The following is a 25,149-nucleotide window of genomic DNA, read 5'->3' as shown; positions in this document are numbered from 1 at the left end:
TATATAAATTTATATGTGTGTGAGTACATGCACATACATTCACATACCATTTTATATTTAACAGTTTCAGAAACCCAGCGCCGCTCGGGTCTACTTCCATGTGCAGTCCGGCATTACGCGACACCCAGTGCCGGTGAAACTTTCGCGGAGAGCGGACGCATGCGCTGGCAATACGCGTTCCAACACGTGATCGTTTCTAACAACGTTCGTGCGGACTCGGAACGATCCGCTCGCGATTTCCGTGGAAAAACTTTCGTCATGTATTCTTAAAATAATCCGCACGTTGCTCGTCAACAGCGAACACCGAGTCTCGGCCGCGGCACTCTACAATCATTAATGATACGCACGCACGCCACGTAACTGAGCGCAGATATCGCAAAAATACATAACAGGAGTAATAGTATAGTAATAGTATATTCATTTGAATAGATTTGAGATTGAGACAAATACCGCGCGATCTGCAAGTCATTGTGACCAACCTTTGACGTTTAGCGAATTCATCGTGTATGTGTTTTGGAATACTATTATTGTGTGTGTTTGTGAATTTCGTGTTTTATTACCGTGTGAAGTTGTATTCAGGTGCTCTAACACTAAGTGATTTTCAACAAAGATTTTTTAAGAAATAAATTTTAATCAAAATCGAATCTGCTACAATAATCCGGCTGAACCAGTAGATGACCTTGACAACGAGTTTGATTCGTAGCGATTAACGAACGCTGCCGGACCTTCACGACTAATACTCACGGATTTATTTTGATTAAATGAGATTCTGTTATAAGGTAAATCTATCAAATATTGCTTTGTTTTGATAATTTGTGTTGTGTTTATCTGATACATATAATAATAATAATAATAATAATAATAATAAACATATAATCCACTCATGTTGTTTCGTAAATAAAAGTTTGTGATTCAACAAGTGCTCGTATTACAGTGAGGAGAAAATAGACAACAAAGCATAGGATTCAAACAATATGAATATGAAAATTGTAAACATACCTTTAAGGCATGCCGTTCATGTTTCTAAAGCTCGTAACTGAGAAGAGGTTTTTTTTATAAGTCCTCTGTTATGACAAATTAAACCATAATATTATTTATTATTAACCCGATTGCAAAAATACACTTTTAAAAAATCAGTGATCGCATATTAATTTATGTTACTATTACGCATTAATAAACCTCAACAGTAACAACTAATAATTTCTACCGTTTATACTTTATATTACTGTACAGTTTTAACTAAGGTTTCTATAAATATTAATTAAATTTTATAAAGTAGTTTCAAATATTATAATTTTATCTAGTTGAAACTGCCATGTGTGATTATTTCCTGGAGTCCAAACATGTTATACGTATAATTGTTATTATGTCTCAATATTAATCGGATTGTGTTTGTGTATTTTCGTCTGTACGAAAAAAACGATAATTTGAAGAGGTGTTCCAGTCTAAAATTAAGAAAAGAAATTTTTTTTATATCTTCATAGTTTAATTCTTCACTCGGCTACGACTGCTCTACAAAAATCTGTGAAACCTTTTGGTATTACTGTGCTGCTTTAGAAAAGTAACTAAAAAATGTGTACAAGAGGATTTTTTAAAATTTGAATTATTTTCGGAGACTTAACTATGTATTTGAGCACGATATTGCTACTCTGTTTCCTTTTTTATTTTTATTGGCCTCACCTATTTATAGTTAGAGCATTTAGCCACCTACAATATTTCATTTTTATATAATATACTATATTCATGAATTCTGCATTATCTTGTATATATATATTTTAAACTATCTTTTATTAATATACTATTCAACTCCTTTTTTTTTCTCTTCACTACTGCTGTTTATTTTTTTACTCTTCAATGTTGTTTTATCTTCTAATTCTGTTCTTGAATTTTAATCTTGATTTCGTTCTTTCTTCTAATTTTTTATTTAATTTTTATTCAACAAAACAAATTGTATTTAATTTTAAATTAAAATATTTTTTAAATTCTGAGTCAATATCAAGATTCGATACAAAAGATTCCCGGCATGAGAGTCGGACACGCTATTGAGTGAGCTATGCCCGCCACTTTGTACTCGTAACTTTGAACGAATTTTTCTCGGAACTGTCTTTTTAGATATTTACAATTTCTCAATTTCTACTGTACAGTATTACTTGAAATATTTACAATCTTCTTCGAAGACTTTTCTTCAGTATGTACTACGTTCATCCCAAAAGTACTAATTTTACTATTTTGAAAAAAATCCAGAGTAGGAAAAAAAAGGTATAAGAATATTTTTTGAGAACAAAAATCAATTTGTCCGTAGTTCATACGGTTAAGGACATTATTCTACTTTAACAATTTATATATTTATATATAATTTTTGTTCAAATTATTTGGAGGGCTAAAATCATGGGCATGGGTCAGGTGCCAATTTTTTGAGACCCTCCACTCCATTACCTTCTAGAATTAATTTTAATTAATTCATAATTATTCCTGTTAATATTAATTTTTTTATATTCTCAAAACATTATTTAATAACTTTTTTTAAAAAAAAGTGAAAATATAGTTTTTCTTTTTTCACGGCCTTCCAAAAATCGCTTACAATTCATGTCTCTGGACCAGAATACCCCCAAAGAAAACTTGGCTAAATGCTCTATTTTATTTAAATATTACGATCGATTTAAAGACATAGGTAAAGTTATGACCATAATACTTCTTAAATCTTACAATTAGTGAAAATATTCCACATTCAAAAAATCTTTTTGACCCGGCAATTTACATATGAAAAATTACAAGTATGTATGTTAAGATTTGATCTATGATTCTTTTACTTGTATAAGGTCGCTTTTTGTCGTACTTATATGAAAAGCCTTCAATTATGACATCAAGTGATTAATATCTAATATTCATTGCTAAACTATAATTATATCAAAATTAATAATCCATGAATTATATAAAAAATAAGAAACCTTATGTACTTTTTACAATTTTTGTTCGGAATTATTTAAAATGATTTTTTTCGTATCATATAATTTAATTCATAGCTTATAGTTTATGGTTTGAAAATTACAAATATCCAAAAATAAACTGCTCAATGAAGTAATTATATGAATCAGTCATGAACATGCATACATAATTTAGTAATTCTTAGTAAAGCATCTCGATTAGGGTTTATACAAAAACCGACATTTCTGAAAACCGGTTTTCGAATTTTAATTTTACTAAAAACCGGTTTTAACCGGTTTTCGAATTTTATATAGAAAATAAATTTTTGCTTGAAAATTCTGTAATTTATCCGCGATTTTAGTGCAATTTAGAGCATTATTTGACTGAATTTATTTGTTTTTCAACTTTATAGATACAAAAAAAAATATTTTAATTTTAATTAGTAGAACTAAAAAATAATAGTTTATCTGGATTAAGTAACTTTGAAAATAGTTATTCGTTATTCATGCATCATTTTCACATATAGGAATAAAAATATTTTTATAATAGTGAAAGGAAAGTTTTCGAAAAAATTAAAATAATAACATTTTTAAATAAAAAAAATTCATTAAATTAAAAAAAAAATAGATACATGTTGATACATACTTGATAATATTAATTTTAGTTTTAAAAACAATTAAGCTAAACTCGGGTATTGTCTGTTTCGAGCAATTTTAATTAATTAATTCTAAACATTTTAATTGTTTTTCTGTTTGATAAAATATAATTTAAAAAAACTTAGAACGTCTATCGAATTGCTACTTAGATGTGTCCTTTGTTTACTCTCAATATTTCCTGAAATAGAAAATACTCTCATACTTGCGACCAAATTATGCTTTATTGTTTTTAAAGACTGATATGATAATTCTAAGTTTTTTGTTCTTTAATTTGTAGCTTCTAGGGTTTAAAACTCTTTTTTTTAAGTTTGAGTAGAGGAAGTTACTTCTTCAAGAAAAAGTCGCACTGATTTAAATTAATATGTACACTGGTATAAAAATCTAAATTAATATATACAAAACCTTTCTGGGAACCATTGCAGACTGATAAGATATCAAATGCTATTGAACCGATATGATTTTAAGAATCAAAACGCTTTCATCTATCTTTTATATTTGGCTATATTTTGTCATTTTCCATTTATACAGTGAAAACCGACTTTTTTCACTAAAAAACCGGTTTTCGAATTCCATAATTTTCGCCAAAAAACCGGTTTTTAAAACCGGTTTTTGAAAACCGACAAACCCTAATCTCGATTTTATAACATTGCATATTAATATATGAAATGTTTAATAGTTTTATATATTTATGCGCATCATTATACCAAATTTCATTCAGCCATTTAAAAAATGTTATAAAAATTACCCTTATTAATTATTGCTCATTGATTTAGGGAAATAATAATTTGAGAATATTCTATATTACACCTTTAAAAATGAATTTATTAAACAGTGTATCATCTTTCATTTCTAGGGCGGTTGGGGCTAGTTGTAACTTGGACAATTAGTAACAGTAACGACAATAATACTACTGATTATTTATTCTTTACTCATTTTTAATGATATTTTTATAATTTTATTTTGTTATTATTCTGTTTATTATTTACATTTATATTTTTTTATTTAGGTTTAAGTTTTTTTTGTTTTTTATATACTCAACAATTTTGTATTATAAAACTTGAATAAAGTTTTGATTGACAAAAAAAAAAGTTAATGAAATTTACTTGTTTGTTTCTAAGTAATTTTTTTCAAGCATCAACATAAACTATAATTTAAATGAAAGATATAGTCCCTCCTGTAATAAAAATTTTTATGTGCCCACATCTTACAAATTATAAATACCACCCAATTTTTTTCACTTTCAAATTGTATAAGCTTCATTACATATTAGACAGTACAATTCGTGCACGTTACAACTTGCCCCAATGTTATGTTACAACTAATCTCAGATGTGATTTTTTGCACTTATCAAGAAAACTATTTAAACAATTTAGGAATCACAAAAATTGTTACACATTATCAAAATTTGATAAATCTACAAAATTAGTCGATGATAATAACGCAATCCGAATTTTTATTAAAAAATTAATTTTATATTACATGTCACTTCTGTTTACTGAGTCGACTTAAGCTAAGACAACATTATGCAAGATACCTCCAATCGAGACAAAAAAGATTTTAAGATCGTATTGCAAAACGTCTATTACTGTTACTATTTATTATCGCCGTTATTAGTTATAGATTTAGGAAAAAAATTAGTATTGTAATACATGTAAAAGTGAATCTAATGAAAAATATGACTTGTTTGATTAGTTATTCCTCAAACTTGTTTGTATACATATAGAGAGCGTGGGTATGACATGCAAAATAACAAGTAATTTAAATGCTACACTTGACGTTATTTATCAATATTTTTATAAATGTGATAAAATTGCTATCTATATGAAGGTTATAATGTTCAGTTCTGGTTTTCAAGAAAACGATATGTTCAGTTACGAAATATATACCGGAATATATAAATATATATATATATATATATATATATATATATGTATAGATGTATAGTATCACTATCATTTACATTGTTCTATAATGCATATTTATAAAATTTGGTAGAAGTATATATGACGTAAGTTCCGTATAATAATTCGAATTAACCTAATAAGCAATGTTTTCTAAAAATAAATATATTTAGTAACAAATTACTTAAAATTTCGTAACTATTTCTGAATATTCATATCCAATAAGCAAACTTTCACTAATTAAAGAAAGTATAATGACTCATAGCGTCTAAACAGTGTCAAATATGGCCTTCAAACGCTTATTGTCAATCAATTCTGTTTAGAAAAGTGGCTTGTTTGAAGTTGAAAACAGCTTTTTTCTAGAATGACCTGCTCTTGTCCTTCTTTATATGTATAAATTTTCTGGATCAGCTTAATACATAATTTAAAAACATGCAATATTATAAAAATTACCAAAAATTTGCAAACATTAACATAAATCAATCCATTTTTTTAAATTATTTGCGAACTCTAATAATCACATTATTATGTATCCAAATACAATTAATACATATAATTATGAAATATGTTTTAAAATGAGATATATTAGAACGTAAACACAATAACGATGTGCATTGTGTATTGTTATACACTTATATTTTACATTTGGACTCCATAAATTCTTCATACTTGGCATTTTTAACAGTTTTAATATATTTTTATATTTTGCAATATTTCCTGCATTTAGATAATTCAACAGGATATACATACTTTTTTAGCTTTGATATAAAGCAATACATAAAACTCTACTTGTGATTACTTTACTAGGTAATTTTTATTTTCTTACAAAGCCTTTGAAGTAAACTGTAAAATATCGTTTAGGGTCCGCCAAATATTTTTTTTGAAAATCCTTTAAAAAAACTACTGAATATTTTTTTAAATTTCTTTTTTCATTCGAAATTATTTCTTTTATTCATCCAGTTAATAATGGACTAACCTTTTATGAAAACACTATAAAAAAAACTTTTTTATTTGAAAGTACAATACTTCTGGTTACTAATGGAAAATAATTTCATTTAAATGGCTACCTAGCTCTTAAATGGCTGCGAAAAAATTGCAAATGGCCTCCAAAAAAGTTAAATGGCGGACCCTTTAATATCGTAAATGTCTATGTCTTTCATAATCACCGGTTATGCCGTAGTTTTCACAAAAATCAGCATTAAAATAGGGATTATTTTACATATTTAGCAATTTTTTCATATTTGATATTATACCATAAAGTAAAATTGCTACATGAAAATTGATTTGCAACACTTGATTATCTATGCGATCTTTACAATTACACGATCAATGTATTTTAGACTTTTTATTTCCACAAAATTTATTGGAATATATTTATATAGAATATTTGTTAAATGGACTATAGTCCTTGGTTTTTCACTCATTTCAACATGCACATTTTTCACTCAATTCAATCTCGCGAAAAACCAAAGACTGTAGTCATATGGACTATAGTGTGTAAATAAAAGAGTTTATTAAAATAAATGTGATGTTTAAATCAAAGTGTGATCAACCAAGTATTTTTTTGCTTTCGTACGATTATGTGAAAATGTATTTAAAATCGATACCTTTAATCATGATGTACACATTCCAAAATTAAGGCCATCTATTTATGTTGAAAATTATCTTCTTGGTATATCTCTAACATATGTAATGCTAGAAAAAATCTTTTATTGACGATTAACTGTATTTATAAGCGTCTATTATTTAATTCAGTTAAAAACCTTTAGCAACATGACTTACATTACACAGTAACATTGATATAAAAAATTCATTAAGAAATTAAAAAAGCTTATGTTAATTAATTTAACAATTAGTGATTAGTATATTGTGTGCCCTATCTATCTCTATAATTTAATATCAGTGTTTTCTGAGTGAATTCTTCTTTGATTTGCGAAGGTGTTCGTCTAGAAATCAGATGCAGATGTTGTAAACCTTTGTTTGCGGTGGCAGAGAGACTCGTGTTCGATAAGCAATATGGATTTAGGTTTAATAGGTGTGTATCTGCATCTTTGTGGTTGTTTGTTTTAGATCATGATTTGTTGCATGATTGTATTTTTTTAGTTACACTATTTATCGTTTTATAATAATTTTTGGCCTAAAATTATATGTAGTTCAATACTAGAAGTTTTTTATTTTGGTTTTGTAATGACGATATTCGCACAATAAAAGTTTGTTTAATTGATAATATTTTTTAATAACAGTAAGCTGAGTTTATTATTTCTATTGAGTATTTAAGACTTTAATAATAAACTAATTCGCTCAAATTTAATTTTGAATTTATAATAATTTTTATTCTAACTTATTTGTTATTCACAAATTAAACGCATCATCTTTATAAAAATCGTCTGAAAAGTCGTATAAAAATTATTGCAATCTTTATCAGAACTATTACTTGCAAAATATTAAATGCAAAAATGCGGCTTCTAAATATAGATTTGTATGCAAAAATCAATTTATACGGAGCTAGAAAAGTGACTAGAATATAAATTGAAAATGAAAGAAACAAATCATCAAATTTTATTACCATAATTAAAATATATAATGTTCTGTAGAAGAACTAATTATGAGTGTAATACTAATTAATTAAAAAATGTACTTTAGAAATATTTTATATGAAATAGCGGATAAATACTTTTCGATTAATGGTTTAATTTAATTAAAATAAATTCGAGTAAAATTATAACTAACCACTGCTCATTGTGAGCTCTTAAGAGATACTAGATATTGTTAATAATATAAATAAATATTTAATTAATAAATAAAAAATGAAATAATGAAAAAAATGATTGCATGACCGTTTTTCAGATATAGCTAATATAAAGTATAGTGACAAATGACAATAAATTGTGAACGTGAATGCGTACTTTATTTATATTTCGTCTGTTTTATCTATTTTACAGTAGCTCATGATTCATATAATCTTTTATTTATTTTTTGGTAATATTTTCATTATACAATATATAATTTTTTAATTATTGTAATATTTAGAACGTTTTACCACTTTTGTGACAAATTTGATTGTCAAATGTCATTGGCTTAATATCTTGTTTGATGTATTGGTTTGAAGATTTATGTTTGCATGTGTTTTACTAATTATTAAGTGAATTATTCAGGTATTTAGATTTTCTTTTGAAAAATGATGCAAAATGATTTATAGAGATAGTTATTAACTTCCCGTAAGGTAAGTTATAGTAATCGCAAAAAAATCGAAAATGAAAATTTTTATATATCTTTACGTTTCAGAGGTTTCTTAACATTTTGGCATACCTTAGAAAAAATGGATGTATGTGTGTGTGAGTGTGTGTGTGTGTGTGTGTGTGTGTGTATGTATGTATGTATGTACGTGTGTGTATGTATGTGCGGATACAAATTTTCGTCGACGATTTCGGGAACACGGATCAACCGATTTGAATAATTCAAAAAACATTCGATTTGTATTGATAAGGAGACGTGCTGATTAGTTTTTGGCGAAGGCAGGTCCAGCCGTTCCAAAGATACGGGGCAAAAAGTGCCGAAAACGGTAACTCAGTTTTTAAGAGAACGGAGCGTCCGATTTTAATAATTCAAAAAACATTTGACTTGTATTGACAAGATGAAGAATTGATCAAATTTTCATGAGGGCAGGTCTAGCGGTTTCGGAGATCTAACGAAAAAAGTAAAAAAAAATGCCATTTGGCGGTCAAAAATGATCATTAGACATATGCACATCAAATCATCAGATATTTTATAGATATTTTAACAATAAGTATAAATTTTGTTTGCATTCCTATGGGTTCCGTACCAATATTTATTCGTTAGACGGCGACGCGCCGCTTACGCGCTTTGACATTTTGTCTCTATGCAGTTAAAGCAGTACGATTGCTTTGAAAAAAGATCTTCCAAAATATGCCAAAATAAAGAAGAAAACATTATTTTTTCCAAAAAAAATTTAAAAAAAAAAAAAAAAGATTTTTTTTTGAAAAAAATTTTTTTTCAAAAAAAGGTAATTTTTTGTTTAATTTATAGTTTCTCAAAAATCTTATTTTTTCGAAGTAAATTTGTTTTAAAAATGTCAATCGTTTTTAAAAAAATAATAATTTTTGGAACGGGAAGTTCCAGCAATTTGCCTTAAGGCACGATGCCTTAATTGCCTTAAGACAGAATTCCACTTACAGCTAGTTAACTTCCCGTAGGGTAAGTTATAGTAATCGCAAAAAAATCGAAAATGAAAATTTTTATATATCTTTACGTTTCAGAGGTTTCTGAACATTTTGGCATACCTTAGAAAAAATGGATGTATGTGTGTGTGTGTGTGTGTGTGTGTGTATGTATGTGTGTGTGTATGTATGTATGTATGTACGTGTGTGTATGTATGTGCGGATACAAATTTTCGTCGACGATTTCGGGAACACGGGTCAACCGATTTGAATAATTCAAAAAACATTCGATTCGTATTGATAAGGAGACGTGCTGATTAGTTTTTGGCGAAGGCAGGTCTAGCCGTTCCGAAGATACGGGGCAAAAAGTGCCGAAAACGGTAACTCAGTTTTTGAGAGAACGGAGCGTCCGATTTGAATAATTCAAAAAACATTTCACTTGTATTGACAAGATGAAGAATCGATAAAATTTTCATAAAGGTAGGTCTAGCGGTTTCGGAGATATGGAGGAAAAAGTAAAAAAATGAGCCATTTGGCGGTCAAAAATGATCATTAGACATATGCACATCAAATTATCAGATATTTTATAGAGATTTTAACAATAAGTATGAATTTGGTTTACAGTCCTATGGGTTCCGTACCAATGCTTATGCGTTAGACAGCGACGCGGCGCTTACGCGCTTTATATTTTGTCCCTATGCAGTTAAAGCAGTACGATTGATTTGAAAAGAAAGTTCAGATCTTCCACAATATGTCAAAATAAAAAAAAATTTTTTTCAAAAAAAAAAAAAACAAAAAAAAATTTTAAAAAAATTTTTTAAAAAAAAAATTTTTTTTTCAAAAAATAGTAATTTTTTGTCCAATTTATAGTTTCTCAAAATCTTATTTTTCCAAGTAATTTTTTTTTTCAAAAATGTTAATCGTTTTTAAAAAATAATAATTTTTGGTACGGGAAGTTCCAGCAATTTGCCTCAAGGCACGATGCCTTAATTGCCTTAAGACAGAATTCCACTTACAGCTAGTTTCGTATATATTATTGTATTATGAACATTAACAATAGTTAATTTTTATGTTGAAATATATGTATTAAGAAGTATAACAAATGAAGTTTTTGAAGAATGTATATATATATATATATATATATATATATATATATATAGGGCTGCTAGTTACTTTGAAATATATATTATATATATATTTAAATAGACAAAATACTAGTTTATAATACCCACTATACGTGGTACCTACTAGGCTCAGCCACATTGCATTTAACATTAGTGATGTTAGTTCTTAAGTGATTTTTTCTGACAAATTCAAAAACTTGTGATCTGGTCGCTAAGAAGAATGCAAATAATAATTATAAATGAAAAAATATGGGTGCCCGCCCAAGGGCAGCATCGTGAGCTGAGTAGAACTCCGACTCGTTCAACAGTTAAAGTAGACAATATATGTGTGAATTGTGCTAGTAAATGCATTCAAAGATTTGACATTTTTTCATTATTTGTGAATATTTAACTATCCCGAGGAGCAGTCTACGAAAGGTCAAAAATCCGCTCAAAACACACACACAAAACCATACATACACACACACATATACGTTTTACAAAATTTTGTCTCATTCGATTCAGAATGACTTGAAATGTCGAGAAAACATAAAATTAGCAAATTGGATTTTCTCGCAGAAACAAACTTCTTTTTCGGGAAGTTAAGAGATTAAACATCACTATTTTAAATTTTAGAAGTTTTCAATGGATATCAACATTTTGGTTTTTATAAAAGTTATTTAAATAATTTACATTAAGAAATGAACTTTTACTTTTGATATCTTTAGTTATATTGAGGTTTTATTGTTGTACTAGCCGGCCCGACAGACTTCGTCCTGTCAAAAAAAATTGTAATGTGGCGGTGTTTTGTGCCTACCTTTTTTCTGTTCTTTGCAAAAAATTATCCTGAACAGAACCGTCACCCTGGTAATAATTCGGTGTGAATTAAAAATAATTAAATAAAACACTATAAGAATTTAAAAGTAAGTAATTTTAATAATGTAAATCATAATTCAAAAATCAGTTCAATTTTCATTGTAATGCTTTGTGATAAACGATGTTTTTTGTTTGATTACCTGGCGCATAGACAAACAAATCTAATGGTTTTCCAATACGGGAACAAACAACATACAATTTTCCATGTGAGAAACATGGGTTTTCTAAATTAATACCACAAACACTTAATGATACCATAAACGCACTGGAAACGCATTGGGATGCATGGTGCGAGAACATCTTCTGCTTTATACTATCCTTTGAATATAGTTGGTCGATTTTTCGCAACATTATAATTGCCGATCCAACCTTTAATTGGAGATTGTGAGGTGACGATCCTAGCAAATCCAGCGAGTTTAAAAACTCCGGTGGATCGTCTTGGTTAGTTGCCGAATCAACTGATTCGCCTGTAATTTGTTCTTGAATTTTGAAATTTAATTAATTTACATCAATGTTTTTGGCTGCCAATATAGCTTGATTAATAGAAAGATATTTCTATGTTTATATAAATATATTCAAAATTAGATTATCAAAAACTACACAAAATGTCATGACATAGATCATTGTTTTTTTTACAAATTGCGTTGCCTACTCGATTAAAGAAGAAAAGGTCTGTTTTTAGGGTTTTCCCGGCAATCATTCGTTTTTTTCTCGCCGTAACAACCATCCTTGGACTTCAACGAACATTTTAAAAAAATAATTGGCCAAATTGGTCCAGGCGTTGTTGAGTTATGCGCTTACCAACACATATTGCGATCCATTTTTATATATAAGATTGGGCAGAATAATGAATGGATTTTTAAGAACTGTAAATTATAAATGACGACATTAACCAAAACTGTGTGCATTGCTGAACGTTTACAATAAAGTTTATTTATGAAAAGTAGTAGCCTTCATATGATATCCCTTGTTTTCGATATGTATATAGGGTATGACAACCTCTGAAGTTTTTCATATCACTTTGTCATTTCAGGTTTCTGAAATCTTTGCAATTTCTGCTCTGATTGGTTCTTTTAAGGCATACTTGCTTTGGGGATAGTTAGTGTAAACACTTTTTTAGAATTTTTAGAATGACTTATATACAAAAATCATAAGGCATTAGATCGGGATCGGGCGAGAGTTCAGGTAATGTTATGCCCCTGCGGTGTGAAATAATACGATCAGATTTGAAGTGCTCTATGCCAAATGGCACCATCTTGTTGAAACCATATCTCACCATTGGGTTGCTCCAATTTAGGTTGCATAAAGACCTACTTGACCTATGTTGACTTGTGAACATAACTAGCTTATGCCACTGCAACAGCCGCACTATTCTCTTTATAGAAGTATGGTTTTTATATTCCAAATGCAGAATCACTATCGAAAAATGATGCGACTTGCATTCTCATGTCTTTTAAAATAATGGCTACTAAAGCTTCATTAATTAGTGCACTCATAAAGTCCCAATACCTTTTACTATCCGCATCTATATAGAAACAATGGTCGTCGGAAATCTATCCTACAGGACCTTACATTTCTTTATAGAAAAAGCCTTTGAAGGCTCCTTCTGTTTGATTGCACACTTGTGCTGTAATCATATAAAATGCTGTAAATTTCTGGCACATATTTCAATCAATAAATCACTATGTTTTAATGAAAATTTTGATCTAAAATCGTTTGTAAGATAAATACGTCCGTTCGAGGTTATCTCGAACTGTGCGGTTTACTTCCGTTTGTTTTTACATTCTTTCGCACATCTGTATGAATTGTTGACAGCCGTCCAACGCACGTTGGCGATTCTGGGAAACCTCATGCTAGTACATTAAACACATTTCACTCAACTTAATTATCATTCTCTAGAATTTATAATCCATTGAACAATTCAGTATAAATGATAGGTCACATTGAAAGATGACCGAGCATCAATGTTGCCAAAAATCGTTAGGAATTTTATGAATTCCAAGCCAAAATAGAAAAATTGTGAAATTTACGAAAACATCTTGAACTTATCATTGTAAATGAATGCTGTGTGAATGAATAGAGATCGCAATGAAAATATTTGTCAAAATCACTTCAATCAATCTAAGCTAAGCCACACCGTATTGTATTATATCTAAGCCAAGCCACATCATTAGAATCGTCTCATAATTCTTATAATTTCTTCCATATATCGCATCTTTGTATTTCAAACAGTTTGGGTCACCATTTTATTCGTAATTTTATTGCAAATATTTCATATAATGATGCAGTGATAAATTTTTCAATAATATAATTTTAGTAATAATTAGTTGATTCATGCTGGATTAGGCCAGAAACATTCATGTTAAAATTTTATAAATTAGAATAGCATTCAAAATGCTTTCAATATATAAGTTATGTACGTTTTGCTATTTTATAAGAATGATTAAAACCATTTGCAAAAACTTTTCATAAGTTCGACGTTTTTCTTATCTCTTATGATTCCTATGAGCGAAAATACAGATATCTCAGAAAACACCAGTAAAATTTTTTTAGTGAAACATATGCATTTTTGTTAGTTTATTAATAATATTAATCAAAAACTAAGTCCAATAATGTTTCAATCTTCTGATGCCAAAAGGTCGGTGAGATCTTCTAGTGTTGGATTCAGATTTTTTTTATCCAACAATTTCTTTTATCGTCAACTGCCTTTATATTTTATTAAGGCGTGCTTTTTTTGCATAAATCTATACATGAAATTTTTAAGTTTAAATCTGAACCAAAATATATTTTATGCCCGTAATATATATCAGGTTTTGGCAACAAAATTGTTTATTTAATGGTTATTACTTTGAATGCTTTTATTTCATTTCGAATTTAATTGTAATAAACTATTATATAATCATTTTATGATTTTCATATATTATAACATATATAAATTCAATACTTTTACAATACTGCGTGGATTATATTGAAAAATCATAGAAAATGATCTAGCATTATACTACATATAAAAAGTAAACTGGTTTCAGAATATCCAGTAAAATATTTTTTGTTCAGTGCGCAAGAACATATGAGATTTTTAACTTGATATGCTCAATCTTATTCTTTCCTTCAGTATATATTTTGATTTTACTTGCGATGCAGCGCAAATGCTGTTATTTTTCAGTCAATATTATATATACATCAGACAAAAATAAGAAGTTTTTACGAAAAATTGCTATACAACTGGGACAAATACTAAATTGTAAATTGTGAAATTTGCGAATTATTCTATATTCATAATATCAAAATGAATATAAAATTCAAAGGTTTGAATATACAATTTTTAAATCTTGAATATTTCGATGATAACATTTAATAAATTATATTAAATAGTATCATTATTATTACTTAATATTCGTTTTTTCAGTTCACAATAGTTTCACATTTACATGGTATAAAAACTTTGGATGTAATCAGGTATAGAATAAACTGAAACGTTATTCGAAATAACTCAAAATTATATTGATTTTATGGACCAAATTTAATGAATTTACACAGATTTAAAATAGTATTGATATGGTTGAAAGTGTTTTTTTAACTTCCCGTAGGGTAAGTTATTGTATTGGGCCGAAAATCGGAATTGAAAATTTTTACATTTCTCGACGTTTTGAAGGTTTCAGAACATTTTGGCATGCCTCACAAAAAATGGATGTGTCTGTGTGTGTATGTATGTATGGATACAAAGTTCCAGTTGAATGGTTCAAAAAACATTCGATTCCTATCGATAGGGAAAAGAGCTGATTAGTTTTTGGCAAAGGCAGGTCCAGCCGTTTCGGAGATACGGAGCAAAGAGTGCAGAAAATAGAAATCGACTTTTTGAGAGAACGGAGTATCCGATTTGAATGATCTAAAAAACATTCAATTAGCAATGATTGGGCGAAGTGTTTATTAGTTTTTGGCAAAGGCAGGTCCAGCCATTTCGAAGATACGGAGCTAAATGTTAAAAAATGGCAGTTTTTGAGAGAACTAAGCGTCCGATTTGAATGATTCAAAGAACTTTCTGCTTGTCAACAAAATAATTGATTTTGGAAAAAAAATTGTATCATTTTTTTTTCTTTTTTTTTAGTTTTTTTGTATATCGAAAATAATTCAGATTCTATTTTTAATTCTGACTAAAATTCTAATATACTTTAAACAAGTGATTTTAACTTTGCAATTCAGTTTATATAATTCTTATAAAGATTAGACAATGTTACAATATTTATAATAATCTATATTAGAACATTTAATATTCCTCGATCATCTCGTTACGGTACAGGAAGTTCCAGCAATTTGCCTCAAGACACGATGCCTTAATTGCCTTAAGACAGAATTCCACTTACAGCTAGTTTAAATTTTATTTGTATTCATTATATAGATATGAGATCAAGTCATTTTGTACAATTGCGTAAAGTTTAAATAATTTTAGGTACTCTAATTGCAAAAATAATATTTTTTGTTTATACTGAAAATATTTGTGCATATTATGTATATAGGGTAGCGGTAGGCAATAAGGTCAAATTTGATCAAATATTTCGACAGAAATATTAATCAACAGAATTAGAATAACTATCAATTTAATTTATTTCATGTAAAATTGCTTTTCCACTTTTTCCACTTAAATTATTTTATATTTTGATTTACATTTTTTTATTGTTTTCACCTTTGCCCACGTATAAATTCAGTTGGTCTTTTTTACCCCACCCAGATGTAAGCTTTGATAGAAGTTATATAAAAATATAGGTTGAATCTAACTTGAAATTAATAATATGTACATCTTAGAAAACGTATGAAAACATCAATATACTTAAAAACACATTAATAAGATCTCGTAAACTAAACAACAGTGCTCATAACCCAAAAAAAAACTAAAGAAAGTAAATACTATTATTATAGATTTTCAATCGTAAGTAAGAACGAAAAGAAAAATTTACAATTGAATATCAAAATTTATAGCTTAGTAGCGTCGTTGAGGCGATGGCTCATTACACACCTTTTTTCCTCTACTTTCAAATATGGTTGTTGAAAAATTGCTAACTATACTTGTTCTTGAGATATTGGTGGTGGACCTTTTTACCCCGCTCTTCTCTATACAGAAATATTTTTACATTATTTGTATATTTTAATTATAAATCAGTATATTTATTAAGATTTTAACAATTAGTCCAAAAATAATCGTGTTCGCACTGGTTGAGTGCTGCTGACCGATCCGCGTTGACGAGATTGCTCCATATATCGTGCGCTAGAGCCTATCCGATGTATTTATAATATTACGGACTCGTCCAAACAATGTTTCTATTCACGTCTCGAATGGGGCCAACAGCTCCATAGTAACATTAAGATATAGCATATTTAACAACTTAATGTACATTATAGCGTATACTGTCTACGGTTTTTCTTAAGATTAATAAATAATTTTCTCTTGTTTTCGCACTAACTATTTATTATAATCTCCATCTCGACCTAAATTTTCTGCTGAATTTGGACGAGATCTGCATTGTTACGCAATTTGATGAAAGGTGCACGATATGAAAATAGTTCTGAGAAATGTTTCATTTACAGACGACTTACATTTCAAAGGCGCAAAAATACTTAATATTTGATTAAAAAAGAAGTGTAATATTATTTAAACCACATGTTGTTATAAAATACCGATTAGATGATTCTTTGAATTAAAATCAATGTTTAAGTGCTGATAAACTTTTTAATTTTTCTAAAACATTTTTTAACTTCCCGTAAGGTAACTTATTGTAATCGTCCAAAAATCGAAACTGTAAATTTTTATGTTTCTTCACGTTTTGAAGGTTTCTGAACATTTTGGCATACCTCAGAAAAAAATGGATGTGTGTGTATGTACATACAGTATGGATACAATTTTTGGTCCACGTTTTCGGGCGCACGGATCAACCGATTTGAATGGTTCGAAAAAAATTAGATTCCTATTGATAGGGAGATGTGCTGATTAGTTTTTGACGAAGGCAAGTCCAGCCGTTTCGGAGATACGGAGCAAAGAATGCAGAAAATAGAAAGATCAGGTTTTTGAGAGATCGGAGCATCGGATTTGAATGATCCAAAAAATATTCAATTCGTAATAACGGGGAGAAGTGGTTATAAGTTTTTGTAAAAAGGCAGGTCCAGTGGTTTCGGAGATACAGAGCTAAATTGAGATTCAAAGAACTTTCTGCTTGTTTTAACAAAGTAATTGCTTTTGGAAAAAAAATTGTTTCAATTTTTTTTTCAAAATTTGTTTTTTTTTGTATATAGAAAATAATTCAGATTTTAATTGTAATTCTGAATATAGTTCTAATATTTTTTAAACAAATATTTTCAACTTTGCAATTCAGTTTATATAATTCTTATAAATATTAGACAATATTACAGCATTTATTTATAATAATCTATTTGAAAACATTTAATATATCTCGAACATTTAGTTACCATGCGGGAAGTTCCAGCAATTTGCCTTGAGGCACGATGCCATACACACCACTAGTTTGATATTCAATTGTAAATATTTCTTTTCACTCCTACTCTCTCCCACAATTCATACAAATATTTTCTATTAAAACGCTATTTTTATTTCTTTCAACAGATTTTTAGCTCTGAATTCTGCAAATGGACAAAAATGAATGATAATTATAATTATCATTCATTTTTGTCATTGCTATTATAATAGCAATGGTCCAATCAATAAAACCCAATTTCATCCTAGATGTAGTGGATAAATATACGTGGGATCCTTGGATCAATAGAGAATTTAAAAGCTTTTTATATTATGAAATGGCTGATAGTCTTAAAAATGTTATAAAATTCCTATTTATTTCATTTATTCGTTTGTCAGTGATGTAATTCAATTTTTGAACTTATTTTTAATTCAATATTTCAACTTTTATCTTTATGTTTGTTAGATAATTATATTCGAACATTTTATGATTTTCCTTGAACTAGTGAGTGATTAATGCACTGAAATTGCCCCATAGAAACAGTATCTAATATTACTTATTAAAGATACATTTCCTGGTTTGATAACGTTCTATTCTTATAAGTTATGTCTAAAGATGAAAATAACAAGCTCTGAAAAACTTGTGTTAATTTTTATATACTTCGCGTTCTTTTTTATATAGAGTATTGTGGAAGACAAAATGCCCTTTAGATTTAATTTAACCCAAAATCAATCTCTCCATTATTTTTCTTATGTCAATAAAGTGTAAAAAAAATAATTTACCATTTACTACATATCTGGTTATTGACTATTATGAACTTGATGCGAACAACTTCAACATTTAATAATTTATTGGAATACAAAACTAATAAGCTAATGACTAAATTACTTTATTATATTTTGCTAATAAACGCAAATTTCATCATATTTTTTCCAGTACTTGTTCAGTAAGTTTAATGCTACATGACGCTTAAAAGCAAACAAAAGGAAGATGTCATCGTAATGTGCTATTTATAATTCATCTTGCACTAAGTAACTGCTCAAAGTAAAGAATCACTGATGAATTCAATGTATTCGATGATTTAAACATCTTTATGATTTTCTTGAAATTTATTCATTGAAAAAGTAAATAAATTGTTATTTATTTACTGTACGAAATTAAATAAAATTCAACATATTGTATAATATTCGATGCATTCTTAATTTATCAAATATTATTTATTAAAAATGTTAATGTAGATATTTTACTTGAATTAATGAAAAAGAACAAATCAAGTTCTGAAGATTTTCCATTACCGAGAAGAAGTGACAACGTTATTTATTTACATATTTTTTGGTGTTGTTTCTGCTATGATTATTCAGTTCTGCTAGATTTCCAGAATGCGAAGGAAATCTATTTATGCACTTTTTGTACTACATCATAGGACAATATTATTTTTTATATAAAGATGAAATCTATTTTTAACTTTCCGTAGGGTAAGTTATAGTAATCGCAAAAAAATCGAAAATGCAATTTTTTATAAATCTTTACGTTTCAAAGGTTTCTGAATATTTTGGCATACCTTAGAAAAATGGATGTATGTGTGTGTGTGTGGATACAAATTTTCGTCGACGATTTCGGGAACACCGATCAACCGATTTGAATAATTCAAAAAACATACGATTCGTATTGATAAGGAGACGTGCTGAATAGGGCGAAAGCAGGTCTAGCCGTTTTGGCAAAAAGTGCCAAAAATGGTAACTCAGTTTTTAAGAGAACGGAACGTCCGATTTTAATAATTCAAAAAACTATTTTACTTGTATTGACAACATGAAGAATAGGTCAAATTTTATATGAAGGCAGATCTAGCAGTTTCGGAGATCTAATGAAAAAAGTAAAAAAATGTCATTTGGCGGTTAAAAATGATCATTAGACATATGCACATCAAATTATCAGATATTAGATAGAGATTTTGACAATAAGTATAAATTTTGTTTACATGCCTATGGGTTCCGTACCAATGTTCATCCGTTAGACGGCGACGCGGCGCTTACGCGCTTTGACATTTCGTCTCTATACAGTTAAAGCAGTAAGTATGCTTTGAAAAAAAGTTCAGAATTTCCAAAATGTGTCAAAAAAAAGTAATTTTTTGTCAAATTTATAATTACTCAAAAATCTAATTTTTTCGAAGTAATTTTTTCTCAAAAATGTTAATGTTTTTAAAAGTTCCAGCAATTTGCCTTAAGGCACGATGCTTTCAATAATACATTATCCTATTTACAATAGTTTGTGTTGCTTGTCATATCTACTGATTCAATCAATGACGTAGTATTTAAAAAACATATACGAGTATAGTTTAAGTTGATATCCAATAAAAACATTTGATAGTTTAAGTTGATATCCAATTTACATCGTATTTCAATACTTTCCTCTAAATAACTTTTTGATTAATTAATATGCAATAATTGGCGTCAGGCCACTCATTTGCATATTATGACAGCAAGATAGACATGCGGATACAAAGTTTGCGAAACTATAAGTTCAGATGAATTTAGCTATTTTAAAGTGCATATATGTAATGTGTATTAATAAGTAATTTTTGTGATGCCTATTTGGTTCTCAGAAAAGTATCTAATGATTGAAGTGTGGGAAAGCTTCTTAGATCTATATTATATCCTAAATATCACTAATAGATTTATTTTCTAAATAAAAACGGAAACTAGTAGGGTGCATGGCAACGTGCCTTAAGGAAAATTGCTGGAAGTTCCCGTACCGTAAGAAAATATTTTTCAATGTTTCTACAACATTCAAGCTGCTCAAAATGTTAAGAAAATTAGTATTTGCTTATAGTAAATGATTTCTTTTTAATATTTGTTCCCGCAATTTGCCTCAAAGCCAATACTACACTGTGACTTTATTGCCAGTAGAAATAAATCTGGCATAATATTTTTTTTAATGTGGGCTAAATAATCAAAAATAATATTTGATGATATTTGTTATTTACAAGTCAAACTAGTGTTGTATTTCATCGTGTCTTAAGGTAAATTGCTGGAACTTCTCGTACTGTAATAAAATATTCAATCAATATTAAATAAAAAAAGAATTGAAATTGAAATCCGAATCATTTTCGATATTTAAAAAAAATTGTTTTGTTTTTTTTACGGATTTTGAAATAAAAAACGTTCTTTAAGAAAAACAATATTATTTCGTCAACATAAGCAAAAAGTGTCTTGAATCATTCAAATCAGATGCTTCATTCTCTCAAAAACTGCCATTTTTTACACATTTCCGTATCTCCGAAACGGCTGGTCTTGTCTTTACCAAAAATGAATCGCCAACTTACGAATTGAATGATTTCTGAATCATTCTAATCGGATGCCTGCTTCTCGTAAAAAGTGAGTTTCCATTTTCTGCACTTTTTGCTTCGTATCTCGGAAACGGCTAATGAACGACATTTCGACAAAACGACAAAATTGTTCAGGCAATTATATTACTCATATGCTAAATGCGTACTATTTGCGATTATTGCTATTATTCATTTACAGATTTATGTATTTTAATAGGTAAATTAGAAAATCTTAGTTTGAGAAACGTGCGATAATATATTTTCTATTCGCGAGTACATACGCGCACGGGAAGAAATCAGGAACAGAGTTAGCTCTGTTCGCGCTATCATCATCCCTAAAAATAGTCTCTTCTTGAGGCAGAATTGTGTTGAGTCTGGCGCCTGCGAATTGCAAACTTACGATTTTTGTCCGACAACCGTAATAGTGCACGCACTATAAAATTTTATAACATATGTCATATGTGAAGCAATGCAATTTATTGACATTAGAAGATTTGCGGCGGAAGTTAAATAAAACTGTAAAAAATTATTCAATAAACAATTTATTAATATTTTGCTGTTTTTGAACTTCCCGTAGGGTAAGTTATAGTAATCACAAGAAATTTTTATATCTTACGTTTCAAAGTTTTCTGAACATTTTGCCATACCTTAATAAAAGTGAATGTATGTATGTGTGTATGTGTGTGTGTGTGTGGGGATACAAATTTTCGTCGACGATTTCGAGAATACCGGTCAACCGATTTGAATAATTAAAAAAAACATTCGATTCGTATTGATAAGAAGACGTATTGATTAGTTTTGGTGGAGGCAGGTCAGACCGTTTCGAAGATACGGGGCAAAAAGTGTCAAAAACGGTAATTCAGTTTTTTAAGAGAACGGGGCGTCCTATTTTAATATTTCAAAAAACATTTTACTTGTATTGACAAGATGAAGAACTGATTAAATTTTTGGGAAGGCAGGTCCAGCGGTCATGGACTCTCAATGAAAATAAGTTAAAAAAATGTCATTTGGCGGTCAAAAATGTTTATTGGACTTATGCACATCAAATTATCAGATATTTTATAGAGATTTTCATAATGTGTACACATTTTGTGTAATTTTTTTGTGTTCCGTACCAAGATTTTTAATTGCGGTACGGTAAGTTCCAGCAATTTGCCTTAAGGCACGATGCCATGCACCCCACTAGTTTTAAGTTTTTACTGGCCCATTTACTAATATTTAAAATAATAAAATATGTAGTTTATAATTTTTTAAGTAAAAAACTAAATAATTGTTTTAATTCACAAATTATACTCATTTACCTCATAGATCATTTTATTTTCAAGTTTACTCTATATAATCACAAAATTTAAATTTAATATATCAAAATTGAAAAGGCTTATTACTGGATAACCTTTTAGATCTAATGTTTAATATTTCATATATCATCGAAATTATTGAATGCTTTCCTTTTTGTAGAGACAGATTGTAATTCAATAAAGAGAATAAAAAACTAGATAATATTTTGTGTAACATAAGGCCCTGTGTGTCCTGAGCCATGTAACCAAATTATCTTGTTTAGTGCCTATTAGCGTCCTTGCCTTTAATCTGGAGAGGTCAAGTGGCGTTATCTGTTTCTAAACATACTTTAAATCTTTGTTATATACAAGTATCAAAAAAATAAACCAATACCAATTTTATTAAGGTTTACATAGTGCAAATGTCGCTTTGCTAGGAGTATTTATGTCTATTATAGTTTATAATAGCCATGATTTAATCAACAGTTAAGTTGGGACCTTTATCGTCTAGATCTTATATTACTCATCGTCTACTTTATTTTAACAAGTCATCGCCAATCTTGCTTAGATTATAAACACTTTTAAATAATGTTATGAGCGAATCTGGCAAATTTCCAAATAGTATGTCTTTTTCATGATTTTGTATTATTTTTGATTTAGTCATTAGGCAAATCCCGGAACTTAAACCAGATACAGATTTTAGAGATACGAATTATAGAGTAGGCTTTAAGAAATATGATACATATGTTTGTAAACTATTGTATATGATAACAAATTTTTATGATATATGTTATCTTCATGTTATCGCTGAGCCGTATAAATTGTTAATGATTAATTTTAGTGTTTATTACAATTTATGACAGGACAGATTTGTTAAAAAATCTGGTTTTAATTCAATGAAATTCGAATAAATCTGCTAAAAATATGTAAGGTCTACTTTAGAATAATACTTGCTTTTTGAATTTATGCAAAACCTTTGTAATAATTTTTTTCTAACACTGGCAAAAATCATCAAAAACTTGTGGGATATTATACTAAGGCGGTCGATTGCTCTAAATTTAAAAATAGTATGTTCGTACAAGTTGATTTTTTAAAATTATATTATCTATGTATGTTTAGTTTAGTCACAAATATAACTTTTAATGATATATGTTAATGAAATATTTTGTAAAATTGTAGTAGTTAACACTTTAATGCTTCCGTCATAACACAAGACGTTGACCTTTAAACTTTAAAGCATAATCATTTATCTATTTATTTATTTCCGCCATCAATACTTAATAATAAACAATATAACAAGGCCTGACACTCTGTAAACATTTATATAAATTAGTTTTCTATTACTAAATCTAAAATAGATTTATGGCAAAATTATGTTAATATCAAGATTGATTTTTTTTTAAATTATAATGACCATGCAGTCCTAATAATACCATAATATATGCAACAGATTATGGCTGCTAATAATTTTCCATGTGTTATTCTAGGCTGGCTGATATTCTAAAAAAAACATGTAAATAAATTCTGTAGACACTTTACTAGACATTTACTTTTAGTGTTGTTTTTTAGTGAACTTTTTTATTATTATTCATTACTACTTTGTTTATTAAAATCAATGAATCAATGCCAGTACTAATGATCTTAATTAATTTTACCGCAATTTTAAGGTTTTTGATGAAATTTCAATTATTTGTTAGTTTTTGTTCACTAACGGACAAAATGGCACAATGGACAAAATGGCATAGTATAATTTGCAAGCACTAAAGGATAAAATAATTTATTTGTGAACTGCCTCTCTTACAAATTAGTGTGGTTTTATATATATGTATTATATATATATATTATAATATATATAGATATCTAATAATATATAGAATATGAATATGTGTATTACAAGATTAGTTGTAATGAACTCTTAGGAATGATTTCAACTGATTTACTATACTTTGCTTTCGAGATTTTGTTACGCACTTTGATTTAGGTATTAGTCAGTATTACCTTCAACACCTCTTTCTAACTTCAAATGTAATTATTATCATTTTGAAAGCATGAACTTCAGAACAGTTAATAATTGGCTAACTAAAAAAATTTCATGCTGAGAATTGTGCAACTTATTTTTACTAATTTTATAATTAAAAATTCCGTTATAAACAGATTTTATGTGTATATAACAATTAGTCGTTCATTATAAGTAGACAGATTATATGTAGACAGTGAAATTATTACATTGAGTTATGTGCAAACACGGAAAACTATTATTAATCTCGTTTGCAGAGATTTCCAAAGTACTTAGCGTTCTTTTTACGACAAAACGTGGGGCAATAAAATTCATTTTAATATTCTCGAAATATTTGCAGATTTTCAAATGTCAAATTTTTGTACCAATAAACTATTATATGCTTGTCTAATAATTAGGTTTTTTAAATTATTTAAGTATATGAAGA

General features: G+C 28.3%; 1 protein-coding gene across 2 annotated transcripts in view; it reads left to right on the top strand.

The window, feature by feature from the left end:
• Nucleotides 1-450: 450 nt before the first annotated feature.
• The window catches only part of LOC113368100 (embryonic polarity protein dorsal-like), a 51,627-nt gene continuing 26,928 nt past the window's right edge, over nt 451-25,149 (top strand). Inside the window, exons 1-2 of one of the 2 annotated variants that reach the window (XM_026609661.1) lie at nt 451-779; nt 7,421-7,517. In XM_026609661.1, the coding sequence (XP_026465446.1) occupies nt 7,499-7,517 (19 nt within the window). In that variant the 5' untranslated portion in view covers nt 451-779; nt 7,421-7,498. The remainder of the gene's footprint in view (nt 780-7,420; nt 7,518-25,149) is intronic. The other variant, XM_026609662.1, reaches the window with a different exon arrangement.

The sequence above is a fragment of the Ctenocephalides felis genome, unplaced genomic scaffold, assembly GCF_003426905.1.
Source record: "Ctenocephalides felis isolate EL2017-DRISC unplaced genomic scaffold, ASM342690v1 CF-g0.4_SCAFFOLD_01170, whole genome shotgun sequence".
Lineage (NCBI taxonomy): Eukaryota > Metazoa > Arthropoda > Insecta > Siphonaptera > Pulicidae > Ctenocephalides > Ctenocephalides felis.
This window is presented reverse-complemented; position numbering and strand designations above follow the sequence as displayed.